Here is a 15,217-nt window from a genome sequence, read left to right as displayed (position 1 = left end):
ACAGCTTACCGTGACAACCTTGAGCAGCTCTGGCCCCTGAGACCAGACAGTTAGCTAGTGTTGAGTGCTGAGGCTACCTTGAGCTGCTCTTGGGGCTTTTATCAGACAGCACTGCTAGTGTGAGTGTCGAGGATACCTTGAGCAGCTCTGGCGCCTGCCTCTTGAGCTTCTCCGTCTGCCACTCGTTCTCGCAGGGGTTGAGTGCAGACGGCGGCGCCGTGCACGAGCACTTGCAGTCGGTGCCCGAGCTGACCGTCTCCACGGCGTAGTAATCCTCCGGCCGGCCACTGCCACCTTCGCGCAGGCGCACGCACGCCTCCACAGCCAGCGGCCGCATCACACAGCGGCAGCGGCAGTCCGAGCCCTCGGACGTCATCCGCACCGGCTCCACCTCGCCAAACACCTGTGGAGAGAGGAGGGGTGAGGGGGTCAGACATGGTGTGAGAAAGAGGGAAGAGGGGGAGATATGGCGCAGGCGGCAGTATCCGTACCACATTTGGGTTTCAGTGCCTACGAGGACCTGAGTTCAATTCTGACCTGCGGTCATTTCCCGATCCATACTCCCATCTCTCTCTCTCTCCCACTTCACCTCCGGTCACTCTCAACTATCCTATCTACACAAGGGCAAAAGCCCAAAAAATATACATGGGAAGAGAGAAGAGACAAGGAAGGAAGGAATGGGTGAGAAAAAGGGGAATAGATAAAAAGGAGAAGAGTAAAGAGATGAGTCTGAGACTGAAGTGAGACAAAGTGAGAAGAGTGAGAGGAACAAAAAGATTTGGATAAAGAAATGAGAATGAGGAAGCAGAGAGAGAGGAAGCAGAGAGAGAGAGGAAGCAGAGAGAGAGGAAGCAGAGAGAGAGGAAGAAGAGAGAGGAAGCAGAGAGAGAGGAAGCAGAGAGAGAGGAAGCAGAGAGAGGGAAGCAGAGTGAGAAGAAAGAAGACAGAGGAAGCAGAGAGAGGGGAAGCAGAGAGAGGGGAAGCAGAGAGGGGAAGCAGAGTGAGAGGAAGCAGAGAGAGGAAGCAGAGAGAGGAAGCAGAGAGAGGAAGCAGAGAGAGAAGAAGAGAGAGAGAGGAAGCAGAGAGAGAGGAAGCAGAGAGAGAGGAAGCAGAGAGAGGAAGCAGAGAGAGGGAAGCAGAGTGAGAAGAAAGAAGACAGAGGAAGCAGAGAGAGGGGAAGCAGAGAGAGGGGAAGCAGAGAGGGGAAGCAGAGTGAGAGGAAGCAGAGAGAGAGGAAGCAGAGAGAGGAAGCAGAGAGAGAGAGGAAGCAGAGAGAGAGGAAGCAGAGAGAGAGGAAGCAGAGAGAGAGGAAGCAGAGAGAGAATGAGAGAAGAGATGGTGGAATAAGACAGATAAAGCAGAATCAAATGAGAAAAGGAGAGGATGACAGGAAACAGAGGATAGAGTGTCTGGATCCAGTGGCAATGCAGGATGGGGAGGCAGACTGTGGACCCAACAAGTGCATTAGACACAGTGACAGACATTCACCAAAGGGAGTTCTGAACAGTCTAATATAAGGCGGGGATCACACTGACCAGCGGCGAGCGGCAGGTTTCCTATTGTTCTCTATAGTTTGGCAGCAGAACGGTGGCAGCTCTAGCATAACGCTAGCATTGAACAAGCTGAGCATTGAACTTGGTTCAAAGCGCAACGTGAGCGTATTCGATCGTCAGAACATTCGAGTCACGCTGAATAACCGTAATGCGCTGAAAGGCCGGAGTTTGTCCTGCTCATGATGACATGGGGTGAGAAACACAAATCCAAGGAGATTTCCTCCAGTGACTGAGTAAATTTAGCTAACACTACGCGATCCCCATGCGTTCATGTTAAGAGAAACATGGGGACTGAGCAGAGTTAGTTTATCTGAGCTCCAGGTACTGATCCCAGTGACCATTACACCCCAACTTTAGATCCTCTTACATTCTGTTTGAACTCGCACAATCACACCTCGTCTACGGGCCCAGTAACGTCGAAGACCCAGCGAGGGGCCTTTTTGGCTGAAATAAGACCTTGGCCCCACAATGTTTGATGTGTGCTTAACCCCCCTCTCTATGAGATGTCCCTTAGGACAAACTTGAGCTGTTACCAGCTGCCCTCATCTGCTGATGCCTCGTTTCATCCCAGCAGTAGCTCTCAACCAGGTTCTGCTTTCTCTTTTTTAATCTCTCTCTCTCTCTCACACACACACACTCATGCACACATTATTTTCCTCACGTGTTTTCTGTCTCTCAAACACAAACTGTCTGTCAGTCTCTCTTCTCTCACCCACATACTCTGTCCCTCTCTCTCTCTCTCTCTCTGCTTACCTATTCTCATGAATAATAATAGCATTTACTTAGGACGAGATTCACAGGAACTACTTCAGAAGACTGAAAGTGAGCCCAGGCCTCCCCTCCCTCCCTCCCTCCCTCCCTCTCTCTCTCTCTCTCTCCCTCCTCCCTCTCTCTCACTGTCTGTTTCGCTGTAAAAAGCCCATCCATATGGGACAGATTATTGCCTGAGTGACCGTTGAAATGACTTCTATTATGGCACAGCGCTTTGAAGAGCGCCAGAAGCTAAGCTCCCCTGTAAATTCTCTTCGGCAACAGGCCTGCCCAGGATTTGCGCTTGGCCCTGTGAAGGACTTCCAGCCAAAACATCCCCTGAGTTATCTCTCCGACAGCGAGGGGGAGAGGGGTATCCACTTTCCACTCCTTCAATCGCTAAACAATCACTGGTCCCCCTTTTTTCATATCATACATAGCTGCCCTGATTTGGTACTTTCTCCCACACTGTAAAAAGTAGGCTCTTATTACCTTATGTGGACATGACTAGATTACCTGCAGATTTCACACCGTTAGAAAGAGACCCTGCTATTAGACAGTGCAGGTCTACTTACAACTAGTCTCTGTGAGAATGATGTTCAAAAGGTGCAAAGCATATCCTTATTGGCGGATACTACAGTTTTTGGCTTTGCATGCAGCTATAAATCATATCATAATCTTATCTATTTACAACACATTTAACCATTCTAGGATGCAACCTTGTTGACAACATAATGAGTGTATGCAAAACAATTGTCTGGCAGGGCCATTTGACTTTGAGGCTTTCCAATGGGATAGTACAGTCACACCACATCATTATGGAAAGTCAGACAGCTTAAGTATTCTACAAAATGACCAAAACTGTGTTTCATTATTGTGCATTAAGAAGACCTCTTATTTCTTATTAGGCTGATGTTGTCACTGAAACTTAATGTAAAAGCCAACAGGAGGTCTCCTGTACTTTTCCCATGGGTGGACATGTCTACCGCCAGGCATCGCCTCCCACTGTGATCCTCCCCAAGCAGCTTTGTGTGCCTCCACGTCCCATTTGTCATAAATTGGCTGATTTATTTTTACAGTGAAAAAGGCAGCAGCTGTACAAGCTGTGTGTGAGTGTGAGTTTGTATATGTGTGTGTGGCTTACTGTCGGTGTCATCCAATTGCCCTACATCTTTAGCAAGACCAAAAAGACACCCTTGAACACCCTTGGGGAAGATTCTCCTTTTATCAGAGATACAGTATGATAAACTTATGAAAATATATTCTCTCTGGGTTAAGTCATTTAGGGCAAAAAATATGGTATGACACCTTAGATAAAAAGATATGAAGAATAAATGCAAATGTGAATAAAAAAAAACTCTAAAGAAGCTCTAACATAGATAACAACAAACCAGGAACAGGTGAGGACAGCAGAGTTCCAAAACCACAGGCGGCAGCTGTGTGTTACAAATCTAACAGCAGACCCAGGCTCTGTGGTATGCCTTCACACTGTACAAACTGAGGTCAGGCCTACGGCTTGGAGAGCTGATCCTAAATCAGCTTGAAGTGTGGCAGGGGCGTGTGGCTGCGTCTAACCCACTGTCCAAAGGGTCAAAGTGGCCATTAGTCGTGTATGACTTACGGAGATGTACAGTCTACTCTTCTCTCCCACTGGCCTTCATGCCTCCATAACTCCGCAACCTCTGGTCAGAGCGGCTTAGCAGCCGTCATCGGCGTAACGAGAATCAGAGGTCGGGATGGCGCAGTGGCCGCATGTGGAACTGGTTACGAGTGGTGAAAGAATGTGGCGTTTTAGGGAGTCTTCATGGAGGGACTGTCTGTTTGCGCTGCTGTTTGCAGTCATGCATCTGCCAGTCTGTGCTAACAGGGGTCGGGATGTGACATGAGGAAACATGCAAAAATATTGCCTGTGATGTTTTATATCTTTTGTCATAATTTGTAATAATTCAATTCTTTTTTTTTTCAGTGTAAAACATGCAACTGAGGAAGTTTAGTGAGGGACGGTAGAGAAGCCTGGTGGGGATGTATAGGTTTTGGTAAGGGTGATCAAAAAGTGCCTGTCAGTTAGTTAGTTAGTTAGTCAGTTAGTTAGTTAGTTATTTAGTTAGTTAGTTAGTCAGTTAGTCAGTTAGTTAGTTAGTTAGTTAGTTAGTCAGTTAGTCAGTTAGTTAGTTAGTTAGTTAGTTAGTTAGTGTGGGATTGTTGAGAAGGGTGGGGTCCACTCAGAGAGAGGAAGTAACTCCCTGGCCCAATTTTCCCCCAGCGCCCTCTGACACATGGTGCTCTCTCTCCACTGAAGACCGTCAGTGTGCCGCTGAACACACTGACTGCCCATAAACACCAAGCAGAGCCCAGCTGCCCTGGTCCAGGAGGAACAGGAAACAAATGAAACGGACGGCCCACTGCTTACTCACAAAGACCCTGATTGACATCTGTAATCAGTCAACATGCACCAGGCACACTGATACAATCCCCATGCAAGACTACACTCAAACCCTGAGGTCAATCTGCATGGAATACAGTCATTAGAATAATGATTTTGCATGATGTGGGAATGAGAAATCTTTATCAAAACTTTTCCACCTGTTCATAAATGAGATTATTCTCAGTAGTCTACTGAAGACAATTATTATCCTGAATTTCCCCTTGGGGATCAATAAAGTATCTATCTATCTATCTATCTATGGGCCCATTATTTGAATGACAGGCAACGTGTAGAACAAGTCTGACTTAAACAAATATAATAACAAGGCGAAATCTATTTGCTAATTTAAGAAAAATGAGGAAGATCATATAGGCACAAACATGGTGGGTCAGTGCCATGCACCAACGAGCCATATGATAGCTTTAGCTCATGCACAAGATACTGTGCACTTTGCTCATTAGTTGATTTCAGGCCCAAAAATGAATTATCACATTCATCTAATCTTTCCTAACGATCCGCTAGCTGCCTGCCCCATAAGCAGGTCGTCAAAAAAATGCGTCTCTGTAGACAGCCTAGGCTCCGAGATCTGTACACAAAAACAATTGCTACCAATTGCTAAGGGTTGGCAAGGGTGGCTTCTGTTTCTGTATATCTCTAATGTGATAGAATTCAAGAATTCAATAGGACTTTAAATCCATTTCTGTTTAAGTTACTCAAACTTAAACTTCAACTCAAACTCCAATTCTTCTGAATTATAGTGTTCACTGACCCACCTATTCACCCCCTTGAAATTGGTCAGGCTCAAGGGGTCGCACCCTTATGCAAATAAGTCCCAATCCATGCAACATCCTGCTAGCCTTTTGTCCAACCAGAGCCTGTGTTGATCCTGTCCCCACAACTTCTATGTACAGAATACATCTAAAGATCAGACATAGAACATAAATAAATGGTAGTTTCCTCTGTTAAAATATTCAAACAGCAAGATAATCCCCTTTCTTAACATTTTCGTGCACACACACACACACACACACCACAGACCACAACACAACATAAAGTCACCATTAATGTCTGTATGAAATCTGACAATGGGGTCTTTATTAAGCTGAAAAGTAAGACTATTTTATCACCGAGATCTGTTGCGGTAAATAGCCCTGGTCCTTAGGGAGGCCTGGGTGAAGGGGGCACTCACTACACCCTCTACACAAAGGCCTCAGCATGCAATGCAACAGAGGAACCCAAAGAGGCCAAATCACATTCATAAATACAACAAAGAAATACTGAGCAAAACAATAACACTTCGTTTTAATGCTATCCAACCACAGAAGAAGAAATAAAAACACACAAAACAGTTTGTTGTGATTTCAATGACATTTCCTACTGTGAAGGCTTATATGCAGAAGTCACCACTGATTGTTTAGAAATATGAATGCTTCAGATTCTTCCTCTTCAGAAATATATTTACATGTTTTTTGTGTAACATGTAACAGCATGCAACTCCAAATCATCATTTGTAACTGGGCTGCTCCTCTGTTTACAGTGTGATCCTTTACTCAGATCCACGGAGCCAGGAGAGACTCTCAGAAAATAATAAACCCTCCTCTCCTCACCAAGGGAATCATCCTGCAGCTCCCACAGGCAAGCACATTAGGTCCTGGGTGTCAATTAGTGGGGGACAAGCTTGGAGGGTACTTGTTGATTTTGGTGGCACACACACACATTCCAACTGGAACTGTTTATGTGTCACCGAAGACCCCTTTGAACTGTGTGTGTGTCCCTTGAAGCCCATGCACCAGCAAAATGTGCCATATCAAAAAACAGAGAAGATGCTAAAGGCAGAGGCTACTAGCTAGCTACCTACTTTGAACTTATTGAAATGCTTTGCATTGTTAAACAGTGACTGGTTATTGTGCCATCTTTGTATTCAAACCAGTTAGTAAGTACACATTATCCTGCCTTTAGCCTTCACTGTACTTAGATCCCCTTTGTATGTCAGGAGTTTATATAAATTGTCAAGACATGTGAGTGTCACAACGTATTTAGGTGGCAACAGTACATGACTTGGGTTTTCTTAAGGGAATTCTAAGTAAGGCCTTGTCATTGTGCCAAGGCAATTGATGACACTACTGTAACAGTTACTTACAACTACGACTAAGCAAAGATAATAAGGCTAACATCATGATGAATATTACATCTCCCACTCAGAATGTAATGTATACTGGTCAAGGATATGGCTTAATCCTTGCCCAGTGTATCATTCTACTGCAGTTTGTAAGGGACTTCAGATTAATCTGCCCTTTTCTTGTGTATAACAGTTACCAAGACAGATTATAAACTTCCACAGAAAATCTGTCATTGAAGAGGATGAATAGAACGTTCCTGTTTGTTTTAAATTCCCAACAGAGGGACGCCTCCTTTTATGGTCTTTAAACCATGTTCTGTTATGATGGTTAGTGGGATAGACTAAGCAATATTTACACAGATCCAATCCAAAGCCTGAAAAATTCTTTTAATGTGACATAATATTGAAGCCCCACCCACACATGCAAAAAGGATAACATCACATACTCTCCAAACAGGACTTTATTTCTTGTCTTGAGGAAACCCTTGCCCATTCTGTACTTTTAGGGCTTGCTATTTGCTGTTTGTCGCATCCAACCGTTGTGAGAGTGACCGAATATAAAAGAGATAGAGCTCTGCCTTAGGGTTGTGTCTCATTAGTGAAATATAAGCAGCCGCAGGACTGTAAGAGATGTTAAGACTTACAGTCGAAATCACATGCATCAAAGGATTCACAAAGATGACATAGATAGATAGATAGCTAGATAGATAGATACTTTATTGATCGGATCAATAAAGTATCTATCTATCTATCTATCTATCTATCTGACATCACCACACCAAAAGCATCCACAGTCTCTCAAGCTCACCTTGGCATCAAACTTTCATCACTTTCAGAACAGCATATCAAAGTTTGTTTCTATCTGTCATCCATTCAAAAATGTAACTTTTCTCTCCCTCTCTCTCTCTCTCTCCCTCTGTCTCTCCCTCTCCCTCCCTCTGTCTCTCTCTCTCTCTCTCCCTCTCTCTCTCTCCCTCTCTCTCCCTCTGTCTCTTTCTCTCTCCCTCTCTCTCCCTCTGTCTCTCTCTCTCTCTCCCTCTGTCTCTCTCTCCCTCTCTCTCCATCTCTCTCTCTCTCTCTCTCTCTCGCTCTCTCTCCCTCTCTCTCTCATTTTCTCCATCTGCCCTCCCTGTGACCTCACTGGATTCCTGATGTTTACAACCAAAACAAGAGGCAGGTGCGCCCGTCTGTTCCCACGCCTCACGTCTCATCCCTCGGTGTCCTCCGGCCTCCTGCGTCGGCAGAGCAGAGGCCTTCCAGCCTAACATCTCTCTGACTGTGTGTGGGGAGGTGATCCTCACAGGAGCTCCAGGGAGGGTAAGGGAGGATACCAGGCGCACCGCCAATGACCTCTGCTACTGCAACGTTTCTTCCTCTGGCACCACAGAGGCAATACAACTCTAAAGTAGTGGCCCTATTTTTTTGTGTGTGTATGTGTCAGGTTCGCTGCATGTGTAATCGTTGGTGTTTTGCAGGGTGACTATAAATATAAATATAAATAAATTGGAATGGACTGGAAGTTTTCATGTGGCTAGTTAAATTGTAAATGCTGCCTCACACACAACCCAGACTTGTCACAAAGAGGTTTTTTTGTTGTTGTTGTTTAAAGCACTGAGCTGCCAGGGGTTCATGTTCTTGGCCTCCGAGGTTGCTCTGCTATATGTTGGGCGGGGTGGGGCGGGGGGTCCTTACTCGACAATACCCATTGTACACACAAAAGTGCTTGCGAAATTCCCCACCGATGCGTTCACCCGTACAATGCTGTTTTCTTAACATAAAATAACAGCACTTCTGAGCTCTGCCCCCTTTTTTATTGCAATTCAGCACGGGGCACGGCTTGCTCAAGGGCTCTGGCATCGGAACATGCTCTGCCGGCGCTTGGATAACCCCTGTTGTCCGGTGCTTGTATTCAAACAAGCACTGTGTGTGAGTCATCGCATCCTCATAACACCTTTGGTGAGGGTGACCCTTGTGGCTATCGGTTACAGCGGCAGGCAGCGCAGAGGTCAAGCGCTGGGGCTATGCAGCGAAACGGGGATTATGGTCTCTTCATGCAGGGTGGGGTGAGCCTGTTCTTCGAGAGACAACAGAGGGATTTTTTTCCCTTTCTTTTTTTGCTTGAGTTCCACAGCTGTGTAAGCAAAGCAGAAGTTGTGCTTACCCCCGATGGATGTGCACCCAGGAGGCAGATCTGGGCAAAGGGCCACCCACACCATCAGAAACATCATCGGACGCACCAGTATGACGGTGTGTAGGCGATGTCATGGAGGCAATATGGAAATCCACTGCAGTTTTGTGTGTGTGTGTGTGTGTGTGTGTGTGTGTGTGTGTGTGTGTGTGTGTGAGTGTGTGTGTTTTTGGTGACCCTCTCTGGAGAGCTGGAGTAGCGAGAGCTGGATTTGTTTGGTAATTCAACACAACAGTGCAACTAGTGTACAAAGCAGATTCATAAAGCCGCATTAAATATGTAGAGCTTAGTGGGGTTCCTGACAAGTAATGGTGCCTTTTGCATAAAATATAACTGCTGGGTTGAAATGTCAAACTTTGCTGACACAGAGAGAGAAGGTTTGTGTTTCTTGAGTCCCTGTCTTGGGTGTTCCTCAAGGCTGTGCAGCCAAATGGTGAGCATTCAAACGTGTCTTGTGATTTCATCCAGAAATTGGTCAAAACAAGAAAGAACATCTTGAAGTTTGTACAACAATCTTTAGGTTTTTTTCAGATAATTTAGGTTTCAAATATTTCATCCAATGTCATTACTGGGGGAAGCATCACAGAAATATTTATTTCAGCTCATGATTTACTTTCCCAAAGTGATGTCTTACTTCACGGACATGTTTGGCTTCTAATTGAAAACAAATGTTGTGTTGACCCACACAATTACACTAGTCTACCATCCTTATCCTCCCAATATCAGTCTTTCTGATGGATCACTTGGGGAGACAGACCAGAGTTCCTCACATGAAGACTCAGAGTTAACTGACATTCTGCTCCTTCGTTTAAGCTGCCCTTCACCACTCTTCCCATCATCTCTCTCTCTCTCTCTCTCTCACTTACTCACGTTCACACACACACACACACACACACACACTTATGTGCTAGGTCCTCTGTGGCTAGTATGTGTTTCCAGTGTAGAATCAGAACACTTGAGGCATATTTTCTATCTTGTTTTATGGATGTGGTGGCCAAAGAATGAAATTCATTGACTTACGACCTTGAGGGGAAAGAGGTTCAGTGAAGCACTTGCAACTATAATCCAAAACTAACTTCCGAAGTTTACATGACTTCAGCAAGGTTTCCACACTTTCATGAAATACTCAATCAGTCCCAGATAACACACACCATCCCTGAGAGAATGGAACCTCTGAGCCAAAAACCTCAAGGCCTTATGACTCTTCATGTCCCCTGAAATCATTTTCAGGATCCTTTCATTTAGAAATGTTTACTTTGGAACTGTTAAATATGAAGGCCAATTAATTTCATTCTATGAATTTACCTAAAAAAGATGACAAATCCGTTAAATTTTCACAGAATTAAGATTTGTTTTGAAAAGGCAAAAAGGTTTTTCGTCACACTTGTGGCTTTGGCATTTCCATTATAATGTCTCAAAACGGCATGTATCCTTTCCCATACATACGGTCATGTAATGAAATATTATGATATTTTTCCAAAAGAAATTTTAGTGCACTGGGAATACACTACAGCAATTGTCCCCGTGCGCATACTGCGCTCGCCTCGTGCCAAACACACATCCTGTTCAAGATCACATTGGTTGATACAACAGCAGTGAATGAAAACTTACACCGGCCCACTACACACAAGTGCACAAGATGCAAATCATTTGACTTTCTCCAAAGAGCGCTAGCAAAAGCGCTCCGTGGATGTATTCCATCCACGCGCACATCCCTATGGCACGTGGCCACAGTGACAACATTTTCGAAACGCAAGCCTTAAAAAAACCAAAAGCATAACATAGATTCCTGCTAATAATCAGTCAAAGCTAATTGACTTGAGTTGGTGTGCACAGTGGTCCAGTAAAATGTACATTGGATCACCTACCTTGCTAAGCGCAACAGCATCTTTGGCCAAGACGAGCACACAGGTGAGAAAGTAACTCCACATCCCGGACAACTCAGTTTGCGAGAGACGAGTAGGTCCAAAAATATTAAATGTATTTCTAAGACTGTTTATTTGCGTAATATGCAGTATGTTGTATGAAACTACACTTAATTGTCTAGGTCGCCTATGAGGGATTATGAAAAATTAACGGTTCCATATAGTTGCCAATGTGATGGCTGCCATCAGCAACTTTAATGCTGTCAGCTTTAAATCTCTCCTGGCAAGGTAGGCTACTGACCTGGGAGCAACAACTGTCCCTCCACTTATAGGATGGGAGGAGCAACCACATCGAAATTCGTGTAGAGGTTGTGATGAGACCTGACGGACTGCCTTGAAAATATGGGTAAACCAGTATCAGAAATTACTCCAGGGTAAAACTTTAACTGTGCTCATCTAAATTATTGATATGAATATGACCAGATCACCATAGATAAGTTTAACAAATGTTCAAGAAGTTCAAATTGTGTAGGCTACGACCTGAAATGAGTAACATTTGCCCCATCTCCTGGTACAGTAAGGGACTTCAGCTACATGTGTTCTCAGTCAGTTTGGGAGCATTTATGTGAACGAACCAACAAAACGCATTCGGCCCATTATATTTCAATTAATACTGTTCAATTAGATCATATAAAATATACCCCATATTCCACATATAATACACTCCAACAGGCACCCCAGTTGGCAAGTTGCATACAGTGAATTGTTTGATTTGTGATAAAGATTTTGTTTAAAAATCACAGTTTAAAAGTCTGTCAGATTTCCTGTTCACTGTTAAGTTAATTAAATGTTCACAGTATGAAATAAAAAAAATAAAATAAAATAAAAAAAACATAATTCACCGGTATTATTTTACTGTTATCCCATTGGTTCACAGAGAAGCAGGAAGTCGATACGTAGTTGCTCTGCGACACAGTTGTAGCCGGTCGACTGTTGTCCACATGTGTCCAGAATGGTGAGATTTAAATCAAGGTAAGATTGTTTGTTGAACTTGATAAGCGATAGGCTATTATTTAAATATTATCACTTACATGCATGTCGTGCATTATAAGACGTAACGTTAACCTAATTACAGGTATCTGCTCTGTGAAGTCTGTGTGGAGGACCGAAGCAGCTTGTTGCTACTGGAGGAGAGGTCAATTTATCAAGCTGTGAAAGCTGCTGTCGCTCGGGCACACGGAGACTACGGTTCGGCATTGCTCATTCTGAGCTTCGCAGGTGCTCAGTGGCATTTGCCCCTGTACAGTGCATAGCTAGCTAGCTTGCAGTCTCTGCACGCGCGCGCGTGCGTGCGTGCGTGTGTGTGTGTGTGTGTGTGTGTGTGTGTGTGTGTGTGTGTGTGTGTGTGTGTTTTGATTGGCCTGGATTGGTCGATTGCGATTTGTAAATACATATTTCCACTTGTATTGCTTATTCAGTATTATGACCACAGTCGCTCAAATGATCTATAACTGACCAAATGGATTCATGGATTGACCTTAGTTGGTTAATTGTAATGATCTGAAAATTATGCTGATGCCTTCAGCTTTGCAAAAGCCTTTCATAGATAGTTTCTTATTTCCCCGTCTCTTTTCCCATGCATGGCTGTAGTGAAGTACGTGAATGCTCACACAGGCGTTATCCTAATACGCTGTAGAAAGAGCCACTATCGGATCCTGTGGTCGGCGTTGCCTTTCATTAGCTGTCTGGAAAACCGAGGACAGAAAGTGCCATGTTCCATCAACTGTTTGCATGTCGGAGGTGAGGCCCTGCTGGCAAGAACCCGCCATTGTGCACAAACTTCAGAATTTATAATAATCAAAGATTTAGGCTTGAGTTTGTGCTGAAAATTTCAGACAAGACTGAGACTTAGTGGTTTGATGATCCACCTATTTGTTTGCCTTCTGTTTTTCCAGGTACAATCCGGACATGCCAGAAGTTTCTGGTGAAGTATAGCACTCAACAGCTCCATAGGATGCTACCTCACTGTAATACTGAAGGTAACAACAACAGTAACAACTTGCATTTATATAGCACTTTTCAAAGCGCCCACAAAGCTTCCCAGTGAAGAGGGAAACCTCACTAACCACCACCAATCTGGGTGATGCATGGCAGCCATTATGTGCCAAAATGCTTACCACCTAAGTTTGGTGTCTGGAAAGACTAGCCTCAGGGGACCAGACATGATTTGGAAACTTTGAGCCAAAAGCACACATGATTTGAAGGATTGAAATTTGAGATTGTTTTGCCAAAGTCTTCCCTAGATCCACTCTCACTTACACAGTGGCGTTGGTAGCATAGTGGTTATATATAAGTATATATACTCTTTTGATCCCATGAGGGAAATTTGGTCTCTGCATTTATCCCAATCCGTGAATTAGTGAAACACACTCAGCACACAGTGAACACAATGAGGTGAAGCACACACTAATCCCGGTGCAGTGACCTGCCTGCAACAACAGCGGCGCTCGGGGAGCAGTGAGGGATTGCTCAAGGGCACTTCAGCTGTGCCTACTGGTCGGGGTTCGAACCGGCAACCCTCCGGTTACAAGTCCGAAGCGCTAACCAGTAGGCCACGGCTGCCCCAAGAAGCTTAAGAAGTTAAGAAGCCGGGCTAGCAAGCAGTAGCCAGAAAAGCTGTGGGTTAAATTTTTGGCTTCCACCATAGTGCCCCTTGAGCAAGTCACTTAATCCTGAGTTGCTGTGGCTCTTGTAATATAATTGACATAATGTAAGTCGCTTTGTATAAAAGCGTCTTCTAAATGAATAAATATAAATGTACACAGCTTATACGATTGGATGTTTTGTTTTTGTATCCATATTTGAGCTCGGCCTTCACAATGCTTTTTGATTAGTTGTGGATATACACATGTCAAATCACCACATATAGGGATAAATTCTCTATGCTTGAGGAAGGGTTGTCAAACTCTGCCAGATTAGGATACACACTTGCATTACATTACATTTAGCATACACTTTTTGACCAAAGTGACTTGGCTATATTACAATTACATTGTCCCCGGAGCAACTTGGGGTTAAGTGCCTTGCTCAAGGGCACAACGGTGGAAGCTGGGTATTGAACCAACAACTTTCAGGCTACTGCACGCTAGCCCAGCTCCTTAACTACTACACTACCACCGGCCCACTTAATCAAAGTATATTACGCAGTCCCTGCTCGACATGACACTTCCCCATCCTTTTTCCACTCACAGCTGAGAGAGGGGAAGTGCGGAGGGCGGTGTTGAGCTGCTCTCTTGAGAAAGAGCAAGACGTTGAAGAGGAAGAGGCAGAGGAGGAGTGGGACGATGAGTGACCACATATGATGGGGATGCTGCGGAGTGCTGGAACCTGAAGAGGGATGTTGACCGCGTTGACGTCCCTGAATCATCCCCCCCCCCGTGCCACAGTGGAGTGGGTTGGCCATCCTGACATCCTGAAGTTTCAGAGGATGGGTGTGCCGACTGTAAGATTGTAGGGAGTGAATTTCACTGATTTTTGTTCAGTGGGAATTTGAATTGCAGTTTACTCTGTTGGAGTATGCAAGCTCCAATTTTCATGTGTTCATTCATGGATAAGTATAACTTCTCTTATGTGATCAAGTGAATTTTGAATTGCAAGTGACCAAGTCAAGTAGAGAGTCAAGCTCACTTGAGTAATGCCGATTTTCATTTGTATATCCATTTCATTTGATGATTAAACTTAATGATTGGGTAAATTGTAGTACACAATGGTAGGTGAGTGAGATGGTGTATATTTGCAGTGTTCAAATAAAATTTGACATTGTCACTTTATACAAACTTTATTGTCATTGTGCAAAGTACAAGTAGGCCTACAAATACAGGTAATGCTGCCAAAGCTGTCAAACAAGAAAATCTGTGAATGTTCATTTTATGGAAACATAAATCACCTACAAAAATTGCCTTGTTAGGTTTAGTTGATCAAAAGTAAAACCATCACATGTCTAATGATTAGTCAACATATGTTTTTTTTTTTTTTGTGAACTAGTTGTGTTCACCATATAATGAGATCATAGACTGTAAAAAATAGAATGAGAGAAGATGAGATGTATCTGTCTTTCTACGTTCACTTGATTTTCACAAATGCATTGGGTCTGACTCTGAAGCAAAAGTTGCTGACCATTACACTGTGCTATTTTTGGGATAAATGTGCAGCCACAAGCTCTCACACACTGCCTAGATCTGTCTTTAATTATTCTACATTAGTGTCGAGCCAGCACAAAGGCGTTATATTTAGGTTAATAGAACTTAGACAATTGCG

General features: G+C 44.0%; 2 protein-coding genes across 2 annotated transcripts in view; one reads left to right on the top strand and one right to left on the bottom strand.

The window, feature by feature from the left end:
- olfml2a (olfactomedin-like 2A) overlaps positions 1-11,162 on the bottom strand; it is an 18,372-nt gene extending 7,210 nt beyond the window's left edge. Inside the window, exons 1-2 of the mRNA XM_048243819.1 lie at positions 10,904-11,162; positions 137-403 (exon numbers count right to left, since the gene is read on the bottom strand). Of these exons, the coding sequence (XP_048099776.1) occupies positions 137-403; positions 10,904-10,966 (330 nt within the window). The 5' untranslated portion in view covers positions 10,967-11,162. The remainder of the gene's footprint in view (positions 1-136; positions 404-10,903) is intronic.
- Positions 11,163-11,842: 680 nt separating this feature from the next.
- On the top strand, positions 11,843-14,736 carry pop5 (POP5 homolog, ribonuclease P/MRP subunit). The gene is made up of 5 exons (XM_048243357.1): positions 11,843-11,932; positions 12,036-12,178; positions 12,551-12,700; positions 12,856-12,939; positions 14,152-14,736. Exons 1-5 carry the CDS (start codon positions 11,913-11,915, stop codon positions 14,250-14,252), a joined length of 498 nt encoding a protein of 165 aa, XP_048099314.1. The 5' UTR covers positions 11,843-11,912; the 3' UTR covers positions 14,253-14,736.
- Positions 14,737-15,217: the final 481 nt, after the last annotated feature.

This window comes from Alosa alosa, chromosome 5 (genome assembly GCF_017589495.1).
Source record: "Alosa alosa isolate M-15738 ecotype Scorff River chromosome 5, AALO_Geno_1.1, whole genome shotgun sequence".
NCBI classification, from domain to species: domain Eukaryota; kingdom Metazoa; phylum Chordata; class Actinopteri; order Clupeiformes; family Clupeidae; genus Alosa; species Alosa alosa.
This window is presented reverse-complemented; position numbering and strand designations above follow the sequence as displayed.